Consider the following 20621-nt stretch of genomic DNA (forward strand, 5'->3'; position numbering starts at 1 on the left):
TGCAGTTTTGTCAGCTTCCATGTTGTTTGCTTTTAAAGCGTATTGGACTTTGAGAAACTGTTAGCGAACAGTATGGATCCTAACGCTCAGGCTGGTCTGGATCCATTATGGTCTCAAACCCACTATGTTGGTTTTCTTCATGGCACGACTCATATGTCATTTCTATCTAAATAGCATGTTCAGAACTGAATTTTAAGTTAATAACTATCTTCAAGTGGCTATTTAGAGTAGCCAGAGTAGCCAGGACTCTGGTCACTATGGCTGGCCAGAGTTCAGCCAGAGTTTAGCCAGAGTAGCCAGAGTTCAGCCAGAGTAGCCAGTCCTGGTTACTCTGGCTGGCCCGATATATCCAGAGTTCAGCCAGAGTAGCCAGAAACCTGGTTGCTCTGGCTGGCCAGAGTGGCCGAGTAACCAGGATGTCAATTGCTCTGGCTACTTTGGTTAGCAGAACAGCCAGAATTTCCGAAATGTCCATTGGTTCTAGCTACCTAGGCTAGCCCGAATAGCCAGAGAAAATACTGTAATACCTATTGCGAAATGACCCTTTTGGTTCTCTCAAGTTTTTGAGTGTTTTATATATATGAAGTGATTCATAAAACGGACTTCAAAGAATTGTCTTATCTTTTAGACTGCAGCCAGAGTAGCCAGACGTTCTAGGATTTTAATATGTTCTAGCTAGTCTGGTCAGCCAGAGTAGTCAGAGTGACCATGATTTCATTTGGTCTGGCTACTCTTGCTAGCCAGAACAGCCAGAATTTTCGAGATAACCATTGGTACAAGCTACCCTGCTAATCAGAAATAGCCAAAGAAAATACAGTAAAACCTGTTGCCAGAGTAGCCAGATTAATCAGAACTCTGGTTACTGTTGCTGACCAGGACAGTCTGTTTAATAATTTTCACATAGTCTGGCTACTCTGGCTGGCCAGAGTAACCAGGAATAACTGAAATGCGCACGGGTTCTGGTTACTCTGGCTGGCCAGAAAAGCCAGAGAAAATACAGACAAACATGTAAACTAGAGCCATTTTTAAAATGTATGACCCTTTTTCATAAAAACATTATAATGTAAATAAAAAGTTAGGCCTGTTGCGTTTTGTGTGTGTGGTATATGAAGGTTGAAATTCACAAAGATTAAAGCGGACATGTCTATATATTTATGGTAGATTGAAAGTCTTTAAACACGCCTAAAAATATAAAATAACAACAACAACAACAAAGAAACTGTAAGACGGCATGATTTTCGAACAAAGTTAAGAGTAACACGAAACAGAAAATGACACTTTCCAAAAAAAAAAGTAACAGGGTATATGCAAAGGCTGTTTGTTTATATATACTCAGCGTCACTGAAAGTTACCACCATAATGACCCTTATATTTTAAAAATCGCACTGGACTGTGTTAAAGGTATAACACGACTACATTTTTGACGCAGCTGAGACGTCACTGGTGTAAAGATTTGTCAAATTCGATTAACTCCATTTGAGGCACGGGCTGCACTTGCAAAATGACTTTTTCCAGCAATGTTGACATGTACGAATTTTCTATCGCAAATCATTCATCGCACTTAAAAGTTAGTCGACAGACTAAAAGGAATACGTCAAAAAACCCAGAATATCCTTGCTAAGAATGCCACGTTTAAGGCACGATCAACGCCATCAGGCCATTGGCATGGTTGACGCCGAACTTTCATGTCGCGAAATTGCACGTCGTATATGCTGTTCTCACCTGACAGTCATGAAATGGGTTAGGAGACATGATCAGACAGGGTCTATGAGTAATAAACCGCGCACAGGCCATGAAAAAGTGACGTCGATATTGTATAAAATAGTAAAGAGGTATATATTAGGTGGTAACTTTTCAGTGACGCCGAGTATACATTGTAAATAATGCTTAGGTATGTTTTCTTTTTCTATAATTGTAATTATACAAAGTAGCCTGCAAGGTCTGTGGCAGAATATATCAGCATTGATATTTGATATTACAGCCCACATCTAATTTATTTTGAATTGGTAGGCGTCCAGGATTTTGGACGTTTTCAATCCACTACTTTTGAAAATATTTTAACAAAATATTAAATTGACTACTAAGATACAAAAACAAAATTTTGATATTCCTTCAAATTTCTTCAAAAATGACTTTAGTTTCAACGTACCTCAAATCGGGTTGTACAGTTTTCTATAGCTTATACAATGCATTTCCAAATTGATTGTTCTCAGGACTCTTAATGTAAAACTAAGAAGTCGTAAAAACATTGCGAGTCCGGATATTCAAGGCTATACTATACTAGTAATATGCCTGTATCATGTCAAAAGGTATTTTTCGATACAAGTTCTTAGACTATCCTTTAACAGTTTATACAGGTCCTGGCAACTTATTTATTACACACGATGTCAACCATCCACACGATAGCTACATTTCGGTTGCCCATGGCTAAAACCAAGTTACTAATTGATATATCGCAAATACCATTTTGTATGATGTTGCACCTTTTTGAGAAACCTTGTTTAAATAATTCCGCCTCCATAGCTCAGTGACTAGAGCGTCTGTCATCTAATCCGACCGTCGCGAGTTTGAGCCCGGGCGGAAACGGACATATATGTGCCTGCCATGTTGGGGTCAAAATTACATCATGGCGAATAAAGGCTAAGCCCGGCACGGCACGACGATTATTCGAGCACAATTTTTTAAAATTTTTTATCAATGTCCAGTTTTGAGCATGCCTTGAAAATAGCGCTGTCATGCAAACAGTACAGATATTTTCCCATAAGTACGATGTTCCGTTTGGACAGTCATGACTTTTTATCTAATACTAAATCGTGATGCACAATGGTACAATGACGAAAACGCGATGGCACGATGATGAAACAACGGTTGTATGATGGTGAAAACACTGGCGCGATGGTGAAATGTCGATGTAATATCGCGTTTTCACCGTCGTGTTTTCGTCATCGTACCATCGTGTTTTCATCATCGTACCATCGCATTGTCACCATCCGGAGGTCATGCGCAGTGGTACAATACATGTTTCAGTAAAATACAGGCTTGATACAATCTCATTTTCACATTGCAATTTTACAGTTTTATTGAACAGAGCACTGAACATTTTGGAAAACAACAGAATCTAAATGGTAAATTTCTTCTCTCAAAATACATTTAGATACATTCATCTTTTGTTGACAAAAAAAAATGTGTACGGGACTACGCATTTCTAACTGGAAGGCTATGGTACGATGGTGAAACCACGATGGTACGATGATGATAACGCGATGGCACGATGGTGAAACCACGATAGTACGGTGATGATAACGCGATGGCACGATGGTGAAAACGCGATGATATGGTGGTGAAAACGCGATGGTACGATGTTGAAAACGCGATGGTACGATGATTGAAACGCGATATTACATCGACATCGCAAAATCGCGATTGCAGCATCGTACCATCGCGTTTTTACAATCGTACCATCGTTGTTTCATCAATCGTGTCATCGCGCCATCGCGTTTTCGTCATCGTACCATCGTGCATTGCGGTTTAGTATTAAATAAAAAGTCACAATTGTCCAAACGGAACGCCGTACGTAACAGTGTGAAAATGGTGAAAAGTCAATTTACATTACTGAACAAAATTAATAGGTAAGACTAAGTCAGATTAAATGATATTTAATAGTTACCATTATATATTGAGTGACCCTCATACACTATACTTAAATTTTTTAGCTCTTGTCACTGTGTGAGGTTTTAAGACCAACTTTTGTCTTGTCTATCAGATTGAGTCAGGCTCTTTGACTGAACTCGGTACTTATTCCATTTGTATTGTGAAACCTTAAAAATCTTCTCAAGTATCGCAAGACCCAGAGCTTAGGTATTTTGCAAGAAGCATTGGCAAGTACATCTCTTTCAAAATTGTTCAAATCATGGACTTGGGGGTCATATTGGATCTGCCTTGGGGCTATAAGTTTCATATAGAGTAATATATTAAATCCTATAAAAATAGTCTTATTTTCCTTTAGGCCCAGACTATATATATTTTGTATGTAGCATGGCCTAGTGAATGCCTCTCTTAAAATTGAGCAAATCATGTCCCCTGATATCAAAATTGCCCCCGCTTGTGCTAATGAGCTTGCAAAGTCTTTCAGGAAAATCTTTTAAAATCTTCTCATAAGAATTGCAATGACAAGAGTAAAGATATTTTACATGTTCAAACCAATACCCCCAGAGTCAAATGGATCCTACATAAGTTTTACATAGAAAAAAACATGATATACTTACATAGCAAACATCTTTCAGAGCCACAAGGGTACTAGTAAGAGCTGAAATAGTTTGGCATGTAAATTAGCAAAATTTATAATGGAGTTCTTTCAAACTTGATTGAATCACCACCCCCGGGCAATATAAGTCTCTCTCTGTGGATTATCAAGTATACTTTTAATCTTATACAATATAAGTTTAAAATTTCCAGAAATACCCAGAATTTAGAGTTGACAGTTACAAATTGTGAATTTTTACTATGACTGTCATATCCCACAAAGTCCAGGTAAGCGATTCAGGACCACAAATGTCCTGTACTTTATACTGATATCATAAACAATTTCAGTGAATTCCATATAACTTTGAGTGTAAAAATAAAGAATATTTATTTGAAGGCTTCTTGTTTTGTATTTATTTAACTTCAGTGTTTGCCTTGAATTTGTACCAAATAAATTAGCTTGAAGACATAACGATAATATAAAGAAATTGGAGAATAAATTTTTCATACATGTTGACAACAACCAATTCCTGAAATTTGCATATTAAAGTTGTGGAAGTTGACGAAATGGTGACATGTGAACACATACACTTAAAGCGGCTTAATAACGGTATTTCATCTAAACCCTTGGAAAAGGTAGGTACCTGTGGCATGAAATCAAAACGCAAAATGCCATTCAAAAATTGATTGTGGTCACCTTATGCCATCAGACAATCAACATTCCATGTTGTATTAACTCGGTATCACTTGTGTATGTGTATGAAACGATACTCACTGTGTTCGGATTAAACAGTTATAGGACTGCTAAATGATAAGACTATTCTTTGAAGTCCGTTTGATGAAACACTTGATACATGAAACACTAAAAAACCCTGAGGGTACAAAAAAGGGTCATTTCGCAACATGTTAAAGCCTTAGAAACTCTGGCTACTCTGGCAGAAGTCCGTTTTATGAATCACTTGATACATAAAACACAAAAAAACCAACTCTGAGAGAACCCAAATAGTCAACAATCTTCTCACACCTTTCCAATATAGCTTCCGTTCCAAACATAGCTGTGAAGCTCACCTATTATCCTTTAAAGAAGGAACTTTTGACAATATCCCAAACTGGAAACAAACAGGGCTCATTGTAATGGATTTCTAGAAAACTTTCGACAAGATTCTCTATAAAATCGTGAAACTTTGTGTCGATAGAATCTCTCTATCCTGGATTCAATTTCCTTAGTAACCGTTCTCAATCTGTAGTAATTGAAGGCTCACACACTTTACCAGTTCTTTCAGGGGATTCCTCAAGGTTCAGTGTTGGGTCCTTGTCTCTTTCTTTATTTTATAAATGACCTTCCTGACTCTGTTAAAGGCAGAATACGCTTATTTGCTGATGACACTATCATATACCTCAACATAGACTCGTAAATAGACTCTTACAAAGTTCAAGATGATTTGACAAAATTAGAATAATGGGAACGTAACTGGTCTATGGAATTCAATCCTGATAAATGCGAAGTAATAGGAATCTCAAAAAAAAATATCATCTTACCATATATATTACTTAATCAAGACCTAAAAACTACAGAAAATGCTTCATATCTTAGTGATGTCTTAACTTTGAAACACTTACTGAAATATTACATCTTCAAAAGCTAGTAACACTCTCAGATTTATACAAAAATATGTACAATTTTATAACAATAATATTAAAGAAACTGGCTAAAAACATACGTTCGCCCACAATTAGAATACTGTAACACCATATTGCATCCATTGCAGAAAAAACTTAGTATATGAGATTATTATCATTATTATTATTATTATTATTATTAACTATTATTATTAGTATTACTAATCCAAATTTGTTGAGCGCCCATTTAATATAAAATATACGTTCAAGGGCGCTTAACAATTAAACATGTGACATATCGCAGATATGTAGGTAAATCATAAAAACATGGCATATGCAATATTAAAACTGAAAGTGAATGATTTGATTAATGGTTATTTGTATAACATTAATCGGGATGCATGTATTCTTCTATGTTCTAGTGTCTGCCATTAAGTTTCAAACATTGATGTTACGCTGCTTTGGTATGAGTAGCCAGAACATGTTAAAATCCTAATAAAGTCGTGTTACTCTGGCTGAACTCTGGTTACTCTGGCCAGCCAGAGTAATCAGACTTCTGGCTACTCTGGCTGAACTCTGCCTACTCTTGCCAGCCAGAGTAACCAGAGTTCTGGCTTCTCTGGCTACTATAAATAGCTAACTGAAAATAGTTATTAACTTGAAATTCAGTTTTAAACATGCTATTTAGACAGAAATAACATACTAAGTTTCAAGATCGAATTCAGCTAAGACTGAAAATGTTTTGCGAACACGGGACCTGATTACTCTGGCTACTCTTGCTGACCAGAGTAGCCAGAACATGTTAAAACCCTAGAAACTCTGGCTAGCCAGAGTAACCAGAGCTACTTTAATTAACCACTTGAAAATAGTTATTAACTTGAAATTCAGTTTTAAATACGCTATTTAGATAGAAATGACATATTTAGTTTCATAATTAAACTTAGCTAAGGCTGAAAATACATGGTACCTGGTTACTCTGGCTACACTGGCTAGTCTAGCTGATCAGAGTAGCCACAACATGTTAAATCCTAGAAACTCTAGCTTCTCTGGCTGAACTCTGGCTACTCTGTTAGAAACAGCCAGAGTGACCAAGCAAATGATATCCTGGTGACTCGGGCTACTGTTGCTACTTTGGCTGAACAGAGTAGCCAGAACATGTTAAAAATCTAGAAACTCTGCCTACTCTGGTTGAATTATGGCTACTCTGGCCAGCCAGAGTAACCAGAGTTCTGGATACTGGATGAACTCTTGCTTAACTCTGGCTACTCTGGCCAGCCAGAGTAACTAACCAGAGTTCTGGCTACTCCAGCTGAACTCTGGCTACTCTGGCTAGCCAGAGTAACCAGAATTATGGCTACTCTGACTGAACTCTGACTACTCTGGCCAGCCAGAGTAACCTGAGTTATGACTTCTCTGGCTGAACTCTGGCTGAACTCTGGCTACTCTGGCCAGCCAGAGTAACCAGAGTTATGACTTCTCTGGCTGAACTCTGGCTGAACTCTGGCCAGAGTAGCCAGTTTTGACTTCTCTGGCTGAACTCTGGCTACTCTGGCTAGCCAGAGTAACCAGAGTTTTGACTTCTCTGGCTACTCTGGCTAAACTCTGGCTGAACTCTGGCTGAACTCTGGCTACTCTGGCTGAACTCTGGTCGAACTCTGGCTACTCTGGCTACTCTGGCTGCTCTGGCTAATTTCACGCACATCCATATACAGTGAATGTTTCCCCCATTTATCGAAAAAACCTAGTTTGTTATTTACGAAAATATTATAAACGTTAAGGTTTGTGTCCGGAAGTCCTATTCGATCGTTTACAATAACAGATTTCTTCGTTTTTCTAACTCCGCCCCTTATAGGAGACCGGGATTTGGATTTTCCGCGTCATCTGTACTGAATATTAGTTTATACTTATTTGTTTTAGCTCGATTGTGATGAAAGCTTAAAGCTTATTTGAACCACTCCCGAGTCCTCTTCCTGGAGAATCCAATACTGGGGTCATATGAGAGGTCATGGTCGTGGCCCACGTGGGACTCGAACACACGACCCCGGGTTGAGCGGCCGACACCTTAACCACTGTGTCCTATGCTCTTTCTCCTTTCAAGTTACAAATTCGAACAAGCAGTATATTTACCCATACTTCCTAAATTAGAACATATTTTCGTTTTGTGTCATAAGCTGGATGAAAACAAAGCTTCAGCTAGTGCACTTACTATAGAGATCAAGCATGTATCATTATTTTTGAATGTCATATACTGTTTTGTTATAATTGGAGCTACTCTTACATAAGCAGACAACAGATTGTTTGCCACAGACAACATATACATCGGTCCGTCTGTAATGGCCACATACCACAGAATTAATCAATATACGTTCTTGATTAATTCCAGCCATCTATGCATGTATAGATCGTCCAATTTACTAATTGTCACATGATCTAAGCAATAATAATTCGTGAGAAAAAATCTCGTGTTTGTTAAACAGTTTTATGTCGAACTTATTTTATTTCAAATGTGTGACCTTTACGTTTTATCTTTTCAAGGAACATTTAATATAATTGCTAAAGCATTCTGATGTACAATTTAATGTTAATTGCTTCAGCAAATTACGTAGTATTTCTTTGTATGCAACGGTTTGCAAGACGAAATTGTTTGACTTGGTATCTGTTTTGTTGAAATTTGATAGGAATCCGTTGGTTTAAACAGAAAGGTTCAGTCACTGTTATGGTTTTGCATCATTAGCGCGGTTATTATCGATGGAATTAGAACAGTTATTAGTTAAATAAATCCTGAAATGTCTGGCCACTTTGTTCATTTTAACCTTCATGAATATGCGGGACGTAAAGATGCTATGATTTCAAATATAGTTTAATTGTAACACATTTATTTGTTTTATAATATTTAAGTATATGTTAACGTTCCTGTTTTTTTATCACATGCGTTGCAAGAGCAATACTCTCCCCTATGTTACTAGGTACCCAGACAAGAGCATAGTGCTATTTGGGCAGTTGCGTTTTTTGCCTTTGGGTTTTCTTGTTGGATATTTTTGTCCTATTTGTTTCAATTCTCTTTTAAATATCCGTCTGTAGATATCTGTTATACTGACCCTTCTTTAAACACAATATCAAGATATTTCCTCTTATTTTCTTGTATTCCTCCGAGTCATAAAAATTCAATTTATTCGATAGAACACTGATTATTTAGGAAGTGATGTTGTATCAATATTGACAACCTTTATTATGTCTGATGTAAAGAAACTTTGCAACAAACAGAGTTGTCATTTGCTCAGGGTCTTATGTAAATGGTATACATGTACATGTAAATGGTATACATGTACATGTAAATGGTATACATGTACAAGTGTATATGATGAAAGTGAAAATGTCAGTTGCAGGAAAAGAGTGATGAATGGTTTGTTATAGACTTTGTAAATATGTAGGAATCGTAAGATGATTGATTATTATGCAGTGGTGTGTAGATGCAAGAAAAAGTGAATGCATTGAATCTGAACGTTATCTGTTTTGATACGAAAACAAACTACAAGTAATGTAGTTTTCATAATCTATCGTTAAAACACATGCTTGTGGACTTTCAAACAATACGGTCACAGTTAATAAAATCAAACATGTGACAATGAAAGGAAAGGTTTTATTCAACCAGCGTTTGTACTCAAATTTCATATTGTGGTGGTACCTAAAATTACACATACCAAATTTTCCACAGAGATTACCTCCCTTGGCGAAAACATCAAGATTAAAAATTTATATATATATATGTGTGTGTGTGTGTGTATATATATATATATATATATATCAGTATCCATAAGTATTCTAACGTTGTAACATTGACATCTGTGATTATATGTCTACATGTAGAAGTATTTTTGGGAAAAATGATATATAAAGTAAATATGAAATAAATTAATAAGTTGTCAAATACAGAGAAAACAGGGTGATAATTATGCAAGGTTAAAATTCTACGCCATTAAAGGACTAACCCACAAATTTCAGGCGGGAAAAAAATTTCCCTCAAAATACATAAAAAGTGAGTAATCTGAAAGTGACTAGTAGTACAAACTTATTGACATAAGATTTTTTCAACAAATGCTTATAAATAACCAAACATATTGTGCAGAAGGTAGCAAACCGTTGCAACGCTTTTGGAATAATTAAAAAAAAACAAAAAAAAAAAAAACAATAGTTTTCTTGCATTTTTAATAATATCACGCTAACTTTATTTTCACTCATTTTATCATTTTTCAGTGTCATATACATTTTTAGTTCTGGCTACCATAACTTAACTGACGCTGTTTTAATTTTCTGATGGTCACGTAACAGCATACAACATCTCTGAGCTGAATTCTTTTAGCTAATGCATTCTATGCCTAACTTGGTGGAAATGAACCTGTTGAAAAATTTCACCAAAACTGTGGGCGAGTAAATGACACAAATGTGATTGATGTTTACAAATACCACGTGACCACAAAAATCGCATAACCGTTCCAAATAATCTTTTATAATTGTATTACTTTCAAAATATTTGTTCGTTTCATCATCCATACTAGTCTTACTATTAATTTTGAAATTAATCAAAACTATGACAGCTACTATAATCTCAAATCAAATGAAGAAAAGAAATCCATATATCAAAATTCTTATAAAGATGTTTGTGGGTGGCAGGTCTGTCTAATGTAAAAGGAGATCACTAGTAGGAGGTTTGAGTAATATACGGCTATATTAGCCCTGTTAATTGCAGAAAAAATTCTTTATTGCCACGTGGAAAGTCCATATTGAGCCGAACAATACTGAGGCTCAGCATAATGGTACACAGCCAATAAGAATTATCTCCCTTTGTCGACACATAACGATTACTCATTTTACTCAGCATTTGAATTGTGCCTATATATCTCAAGCCTGCCTCTCATTTTTTTAGGCGACGGGGTCTCATATTCATTTCACATTTGAAATTCAGCACAGAACAATCTTGACTTCATTGTCATTTCTCTCTAATCTAGTTCTTCTAGACAACATTCATCTTAAATTGCAATCTCTAATTCAGTTTACTATCCATCTCACTACATGGCATTACAACCCTGTATCTGATGAATCATTTACAAAAATTTTGCCGTGGCAAACAAATTATTCCAAGGTGCTGATACTTGTGGAAACTGTTACTGATTGTTTTTATGCTCCCAAGGGTCATTACAATTTCGTTTCATCTAACAGGAAAGTGCTGCAATATTCAGAATAACAACTCAAAAAGAAGTTCTCGAAGAACATCCAGCTGTTACTTTTCCGTGATACCCTTAAATTAAAGACACTTGTTGCAATTTCATGTATGAGAAAAAACATTCCCAATAATAGAATTTGTTCAAACTTTGTATATGAACACAGTTTCGTGGTAGAAACAGAAAAATGCAAAAACAGTCATAGGTCAATGTGCTTTTTTAGGAGTTATCTGCCCTTAAAACTGGGTTTTCCTCAAAATTGCATTTTCAAGGGCAGATAACTCCTGAACAAGTATGATGACCTTCGATTTTTTTCCCATCTTTTCATAATTCTGTCTCTAACATGTCACATGCGTCCTAAAAATGGAAAACATTGCCGATAAATGGTCATAAGTGTTAGTAAGCTCGGAGTCTGCACGAACTGCAATACATACGATTTCCTTTTTTGTTTGTCTTGATTTTTCTGGAAAGAATATAAAAACGTACTTTTTTAATGTGTATAGAATAAGTGGCAATGAGATTATGGGGTTTGATTTGAAGAATAGAGGATCATCACCCTTTAAATACTGTAAAACTACATGGAATATAATTTGTTATAACGCTGCATGGGTTTAGTGAAATTATATAACTTGATTTTTTTCCGAATGAAACGTTTGTTTGTTCAAGTTGCGGGATGTTGAAATGCTTCTTTCATCTAGAAGTTAATATGATTACTGCCTTTAATACTGTTTCCCATATTCCTGTTCATTTTTGAATTCGGCTACAATGTGTAAACAAAGATTAAAGAGAAATAGTTATCCAAGCAAGTTTTTAGCATTTTTTGGCCAATTCTTGAAAAAAAAATTCATACTAGTATGTTTTCTTATTGTTTTCACTAGAGTTGTGGCAATACAGCCAATAAGCACTGACTTTTAATAATCTGTTCACTCTATCCACACTGTTTGTGAAGTGTACTGTTTTAAATGACCGACATTCATCCGTCCGTCACATTGATTCCTTTTTCCTTGTTTCCTGACAGACACATTTCAGGCAATATGTCCTTTGTATTACTGTCTTTAGCTAGCCTTTTCAAACATAGAAACTTGGCCGTGAGATTTTCTATGTATTTGATTGTACAGTAATAGATCAATTGAGAGAGCCGATGTTCTTCGTGATTTTACATCAAGACTTGCAGATCTATTTATCATCATGATTTTATAAGAGCGGATGCTATTTTTGAAGATACATTTCTCACTTTTTGCATTTTTCTCTAAAACATTGATTTGAAATGGACAAATTGCAAGCATTATGATGATATTTTTATGAAACCAGTATACATGGTATTATTAGTATTATTAATCATCTACTGGTTGACACTAGTAACTTTTCCATGTGTATTGGTTTTCAAATTAATTTCAAATCCCACGTTTAAACGAGTTAACACGTACATTCATCATAACAAGACAGTATGAGCCGCACCATGAGAAAACCAACATAGTGCGTTTGCGACCAGCATGGATCCAGACAAGCCTGCGCATCCATGCTGTTCGCTTTCAAAGCCTATAGCAATCAGAGAAACCGTTAGCGAACAGCATGGATCCTGGCCAGACTGCGCGGATGCGCAGGCTGGTCTTGATCCAAGCTGGTCGCAAACACACTATGTTGCTTTTCTGATGGTGCGGCTGAATTATGTCACACGCAAGAGATTTAATGCTATTTTTCCTTGTCCGGTCTTAAACTGTATTCATTGATGAAAATATACTATCACAGTTCGACGCGCCCTTAAGATTGCTAGCTCTAAGGTCAAGGTCACACTAAGTGGTAAATAGTTTACGTCTTTTAGCTTGCATTCTCTATACTTTTATATGATATTATGTATAACTATTCATTTAGCTTGTCAACAACACAATAACATTTTAACAATGAAACATTTGTTATTAAGAACAAACTTGGTAAAGCTTTGCATCTGTGAAAGACGGAGCTTCCATTGTCCCAGTTAAACCCAGCTCCACATCATAGAAAGCTACTGTTACTTGGTCAGACATTAATATATCCTCAAGGGTCTTCTCAATTTCATTTTGTCGGGACATGCTGAGTTATCTGAGACTGATGTAATATTAGGAATGACAAACATGAAGGAGATAACAGTAGGGAGGCTTTAAAGAGGACCTACTTTTCTATGCTTCGCCGCTTGGCTATTATAGAGAGCTATTTTCAAATATATTTTTTTAATAGTTTGATAATTTAGACTCGTTTAGATCGTTGGAAGGAGATGTATCCCCTGGAATCTTTGGAAAACTTTACACAAAATTAAAGTTATGTTCAAACAAATTTTTTAGGTATCTAGAAATTATTGAAGAGAAACTTTTATAATTCTAACATGATGGAGTATTTGTCATAACGCGGCGTGTGAAGAAAAAAAAGTTAAATAAAGTCTTTAGAATATTTGAATTTATTTTCTGAAAAAATGATAAAAGAAGGTAGGTCAATATCATAATCAAAAGACATTTGCTATCAATGAAAATAACATACATGCATTAAACGTGAATCTGAATATTTGGGCTGTTGAAAGGTTGCATATTAAATTAAAACTGCCAATCATATCTTACTTTTGTGTTTTGTACAGTGGACAAATGAATGTTGAGAACTCAAAGATCTATACATTGCATAAAAACTATGTTTTGATGTAATGGGATTTGATAAGACAGTTATTAAAAAAAAACCAAAAAAAAAAAAAAAAAAAAACCGGAGTCTGTGCCTTTAATTATTTAAGATTAAAAGAGAGAACAAACGCGGCAGCATACTTACATTTTCTAATTAAGCACTGTACTTTATAGTAAGAAGATATGCATAGGCCTAGTTAATTAGAATTACATTCGTTTATTTTTTTTATTATTATTATTTTGAAATAAATTATTTCTATTTTTTATAAATTAGCAAACTCCATAGTCCGAACAAGGGGAAACTATTTACGGCCACCATAAGGCTTAAAGACTGATATTTCGACAGTTTGTTCTCTTATTTTGAACAATTGTTTAAAATGATTGGCCAAGAGTGATTATTTCTTAAGGTATAACACACATATCGTTACAACAAAAGGATTTAAACATTTTTAGGATGGCATATACTTCCATTCACGATAGTAATACAATTGTACATGACCACCTAGCTCAGTGCATCATGCTTATCAAATTACATCTTACACGTATAGACATGACCCTAATTAGGAATAAGATTGAAAGTCGAAAATTCGGTATTGTTATAGGCTATTCAAAATTGCATTTATATCCCATTCAGTCATTTTGTCTGATTTAGTGCCTTCCCTGACTTCCATTTGGTTGGAGAAATAGCTTATAACAGTTTGGAATTGATGATTAGTATGAAATAAGGCACTGCCTCAATCGGGAATCGATCCGACTTCAACTCATCCCATAACGTCTATAATAGCACGGAAGGACACATTTTTTAATTCGATTCGGTATATCGCATGTTACCGTAGAGGGATCGATCCCGATTTTCGTCGCTTCGCGTAGGATCGATTCCCTGTCAATTTAAAGTTAGATTTTGGAATAAAAACAACGCTGCCCATATTGTTACTAATGTGCAAGGCGTTGCGGTTCGGACAAGTTATGTGGACGCTTATTAGGAACAAGTAAATAGCGTATTCTTCCAAAAAATCCGAAGTCAGACGCTCTGTGCACGTACCGGAAGGACACATTTTTTAATTCGATAGTATATATCTCATTCGGTATGTCGCATGTTACCGTAGAGGGATCGATCCCGATTTTCGTCGCCTCGCGACGAAAATTGGTAGGATCGATTCCCTATTAACAATGTTCAGTAGATTACGAGGCAAAGAGTTGTGTTAAATTTTCGCAATCTTACTGCAGCCTTTATGATCGCGAATCTAAGACGCAGTCATTAGACGTAATCTGACTGCAGCCTCTTTGTTCGCGATTGCCGTGTAGAACTCTAGGAAGCAGTCAAAGGGTGTAATCTGACTGCAGCCTCTATGTTCGCGATTGCCGAGTAGATATCTAGGAAGCAGCCAATGGACGTAGTTTGAGTGCAGCCGCTATGTTCGCTATATTGTTGAGTAGAAATTTAGGAAGTAGTCAAAGGGTGTTATCTGAGTGTAGCCGCTATGTTCGCTATATTGCCGAGTAGATATCTAGGAAGCAGTCAAAGGGTGTAATCTGAGTGCAGCCGCTATGTTCGCTATATTGCCGAGTAGATATCTAGGAAGCAGTCAAAGGGTGTAATCTGACTGCAGCCGCTATGTTCGCTATATTGCCGAGTAGATATCAAGGAAGCAGTCAAAGGGTTTTATCTGACTGCAGCCGCTATGTTCGCTATATTGCCGAGTAGATATCAAGGAAGCAGTCAAAGGGTGTAATCTGACTGCAGCCTATATGTTCGCGATTGGCGAGTAGAAATCTAGGAAACAGTCATTGTACGTAATCTGACTGAAGTCTCTTTGGTCGCGATTGGCGAGCTTAAATCTAGGAAGCAGTCATTGGAAGTAATTGAAACTTTCTTTGCGGTCGATGTAAGATAAATGTACTTTAAATTCTAAATTGAAAAATCGCGTGTTTATGATCAATTCATCATAAACGTGTTTATTTTCTTTCCAGTAAGTGTTCTCCTGAGACAGCGTTAGTTTATTAAATCATTATGAACGCATGTCTTACGACATGTACAAACAATTATGATTGTAACTGATGCTTAGTGCTGTTCAACCTTCTGTAAATTCACGTCATAATTGCTATTTCACATTTATAGAATTTCATATCACCAACAGTCTTCCATATTTTATAGAGTACGGTGACTTTTATGCAAAGTGCATTTGTGTCCTTGTACAAAACATGAAGTTATTGTACTTCTTTCAGGAAGCAAGTACCGTTTATCAGGCCGCGTTCTTTTGATGAGCGGCAAGACAGGTAAAGTGATCAGCTGGAAGGGCGTTCCCGACGGCCGGGAGTCGTACTACTCACCGCAAGTTTACATGTGGTTAGATGGCACTCAGCTGGTGCTGTTTGGCACGGGTGGGGAGACACATGGAGGATCTTTGTGGGTTATAAAACTTGACGATCTTATAAAAGGAGACATAGATAAGGTATTACTTGCCGAAGGGTTATTAACCTTACTCCGATTCTTAAATTTCGTATTTAAACTTTAATCCAGTGAAAAGTTTCAATATGTCAGACAGGTGATACAAGGTGATACAAGGCTTAATTAATTTGAAACGATTTATGCACAGAATTATACAATAAAGGTGTTCTTACCATTTGTTTTGCGGGAAGGGAGACATGGTTGTCATATACTGCTTATATAGGATAACCTATCATTTGGGCACATTATTGTGAACACGTTAAAACGTTACGGTGTAAGTTTCCTCTTAAGCAATCAGTTTCTGCCATACTTGTTAAAATTAATCGTATGAATCGTAGTTCTGCCATACTTGTTAAAATTGATCGTATGAATCGTAGATGAAAATATAACATCCTTCGCTTGAGAGTAATGATTAAAATGTTCATCTTGGTAAAGTCTGATTTTGTTCAACATAATGTTTCTTTATCATAGTTTGCTCATTGTTCTCCATACGAGGAACACACTTTCCGGCTGTATGTCTGTTTGTTAACCAGGTTTTCAACGAAAACCTGAGTTATTAGATTGGGGTATGTCGTTGGTCGGGCGGGCTGGCGGGCGGCGTCAAACTGGTGTTTCCGGTCAATAACGTTTGTTTCGGTAAAGATATTTGAATAAAACTTGGTATATATGTAGCTTATATCAAGACAAAGGCTGGGATGATTTTGGGGTTTCTGGGGTCAAGGTCAAGGTCACTGTTACTTAAAATAGAAAAAGTCACTGTTACTTAAAATAGAAAAAGGGTTTCCGGTCAATAACTTAACTTAGGAATGAGCTATCATGATGAAACTTGGTGTATAGAAAACTTATATAAAGTTGTAGCTTGGGATTGATTTTGGGGTTTCTGGCAACTTATGTGGTACAGATAGTTCAAAAATAGAAGAAATTTACTCTCTGAGACAGTTTATTCACCGAATAGAGTTTTAGGCCAATTATTGACAGATATGATTTTAAGAGCTCATAGTGAATGTTACATTTAGTTTTAGGAGGGCTTTTAGCGATCTGATGTGTTTGAGTGTACAGCTACACATATTTTGTAAATGTTGTAATGTAATCATACTGGACTTGTTTTGGGAAGAGTTTAGTTTTTAGTGACACTGTTAATAGGAAAGTTCAGTGGACAAAGGTAAAAGTCCCTTTATATAGCTTAAAAATGCATGTAATAAGAAATATACAACACTTTAGTGAAAAAAAAATACTACTGGGAATAGATAAATTGCCTGTGAAGGTTGTAATTTGAATTAATAAATAAAACATGGTTTCATACTGAATTATTTCATCATTTCAGTTTTTCAAATCTGTCTTGTACAAATGACTTTCCAGCTAGTTTAAAACACATTTGGTTGATAATGGTATTCCATGGGGTGTCTTGAAATTTGTATTTAGTACACATTTAAGGTCAAGGTATCTCAGATGCTTAGGTACAGTCCCAGGGTGTCATAGTTAGCCCTATGTGATAAAAAAAAGATATATTTTTTATTGATATCAAATTTGGTATGTGATACATAGACTTGTCTCCATGACATACAAGAATGAATTTTTTGTCTCCAGTATATCCGGTTTTTTGAAGAGACTCTTTAAATAACCTATATAGTTATGTCTCCTCCAGGAGACATATTGTTTTTGCCCTGTCCGTCCGTCCTTCCGTCCATCCGTACGTCACACTTCATTTCCGAGCAATAACTGGAGAACCATTTGACCTAGAACCTTCAAACTTCATAGGGTTGTAGGGCTGCTGGAGTAGACGACCTCTATTGTTTTTGGGGCCACTCCGTCAAAGGTCAAGGTCACAGGGGCCTGAACATTGAAAACCATTTCCGATCAATAACTAGAGAACCACTTGACCCAGAATGTTGAAACTTCATAGGATGATTGGCCATGAAGAGTAGATGACCCCTATTGATTTTGGGGTCACTCCGTCAAAGGTCAAGGTCACAGGGGCCTGAACATTTAAAACCATTTCCGATCAATAACTAGAGAACCACTTGACCCAGAATGTTGAAACTTCATAGGATGATTGGTCATGAAGAGTAGATGACCCCTATTGATTTTGGGGTCACTCTGTCAAAGGTCAAGGTCACAGGGGCCTGAACATTGAAAACCATTTCCGATCAATAACTAGAGAACCACTTGACCCAGAATGTTGAAACTTCATAGGATGATTGTACATGCAAAGTAGATGACCCCTATCAATTTTGGGGTCACTCCATTAAAGGTCAAGGTCACAGGGGCCTGAACATTGAAAACCATTTCCGGTCAGCAACTTGAGAACCACTTGACCCAGAATGTTGAAACTTAATAGGATGATTGGTCATGCAGAGTAGATGACCCCTAACGATTTTGGGGTCACTCTGTGAAAGGTCAAGGTCACAGGGGCCTGAACATTGAAAACCATTTCCGGTCAGTAACTTCAGAACCACTTGACCCAGAATGATGAAACTTCCTAGGATGATTGGTCATGCGGAGTAGATGACCCCTAACGATTTTAGGGTCACTCTGTTAAAGGTCAAGGCCACAGGGGCCAGAACATGGAAAACCATTTCCAATCAATAACTTGAGAACCTCTCGACCCAGAATGTTGAAACTTCATAGGATGATTGTTCATGCAGAGTAAATGGCCCCTATTGTTTTTGGGATCACTCCGTTAAAGGTCAAGGTCACAGAGGCCTGAACATTGATAACCAGTTCCGATCAATAACTTGAGAACCACTTGACCAAGAATGTTGAAACTTCATAGGATGATTGAACATGCAGGGTAGATGACCCCTATTGATTTTGGGGTCAGTCTATTAAAGGTCAAGGTCACAGGGGCCTGTTCATGTAAAATCATTTTTTGGAAATAACTTGAGAACCACTTGACCTACAATGTTGAAACTTAATAGGATGATTGGACATGCAGAGTAGATGACCCCTATTTATTTTGAGGTCACTTGATCCAAGGGCAAGGTCACAGGAGCCTGAACAGTGACTTGAGAACCACTAGGCCAAGAGTGTTGAAATTTAGCGGGATGACTGGACATGCCAAGTAGATGATCCCTATTGCAGCCAACCATCAGTGTCTCTTTGACTTTCACTCCTGACCCCTATTGACTTCTTGCCTATAGGACTTTGCATTGGGGGAGACATGCGCTTTTTTACAAAAGCATTTTCTAGTTTTATAGTGCTTTTATAGGGAAATTTAAATTTTTTAGATTTATTATGTAGAAGGGATACTTTATATGTATAATTATGATATTATGTAGATTAATTGATCTTATATTTAGATATTATGTGAAGGTTAGGGCCATTGATATTGTGTATTGGAATATTTAGAGAATTGTCTGTGATTTTGGTGTTATATAATATGGTTACTTTAATATAGAAACAACATGGGTACTTCTTGATCTGAGCATATGGCCAATTTTCATTTAAGTCTATGAAAAATTAACCACTTCAGTAGTCTATAAATGTAATACTTGTTGCCTAAAGCTATACTGTGTTTTTTTTTTCTGTATAAAGTTTGACTGTGTTTCTCTGGGTTACTGACTTTCCATGATTTGCATTGCAGAGACATGTATTTCTTACTAGTAATAAGTTTGCAACTAAATATGTATGGATAGACAGTAAAAGAAAAGAATAGTCTTGACAAAGCATCTTGTTTGAAACAATGAAGATAGTGTCATGTATTTTATGTATGTTGACCGCTCTGCTTCTGTACTACTATTTTATATATGCAATTGCTTTTTTGTTAAGTTTAGAAATTCTTTTTTTCTTCAATACTCGTACATTATTCAGATTTGGACCAAGTCTTTCATGCTTCCTCATTAAGTCTGATTTTATTGCATGATGCACACTTTGACAAATATTTACAATTAGTCTATTACACACTTAAGTTGCATTTAGGGCGATATTTGGGCATTCAGATAGAATTGTTTTACTTTTATATGCAAAGGTAATCTGTTTTTGGGGTGTGAGAGGATAAGTGATGAAAAAAAAAAACACAAAAAAAAAAACCCTCAGAAATTACATGTAAATCGTTAAAGTGTAAACTTCATACTTTTGCAATTTTTTCTTTCTTATATTTCTGTTACTATTTCTACTAGCTCATCTTTTTCTATTTAAATACATTTCATCAAATCAGTACTGCATTATCATAAAGAAACAGTCAGCCACTTATTGCATTTAGATGATGAAATGTAAAATGATATTTCTACATTTTATGTTGCAATAATTTATATGTTTTAATCAGTTTTTCTTCAAGTCTTTTCCCTTTAACTGCAAGGCATTTTGTGTATTTTTTTTTTTCAGATTTCAAATTATCAGTATAGTGTTAGAAGAATTTTTCTAGGCTGTACTTTTTCTTGTATAGATAGAAAGAAAAACATTTTTGATAGTAAATGTAGGAAAAATATCAATATATTTTGGGCATTGAAA

General features: G+C 36.1%; 1 protein-coding gene across 1 annotated transcript in view; it reads left to right on the forward strand.

Annotated features, from left to right (window-relative positions):
• The window catches only part of LOC128546395 (uncharacterized), a 37350-nt gene extending 17523 nt beyond the window's left edge, over positions 1-19827 (forward strand). Inside the window, exons 6-7 of the mRNA XM_053516877.1 lie at positions 15950-16176; positions 19756-19827. Coding sequence (XP_053372852.1) covers positions 15950-16176; positions 19756-19827 — 299 coding nt within the window. The remainder of the gene's footprint in view (positions 1-15949; positions 16177-19755) is intronic.
• Positions 19828-20621: the final 794 nt, after the last annotated feature.

This window comes from Mercenaria mercenaria, chromosome 10 (assembly GCF_021730395.1).
Source record: "Mercenaria mercenaria strain notata chromosome 10, MADL_Memer_1, whole genome shotgun sequence".
In the NCBI taxonomy this organism is placed as follows: domain Eukaryota; kingdom Metazoa; phylum Mollusca; class Bivalvia; order Venerida; family Veneridae; genus Mercenaria; species Mercenaria mercenaria.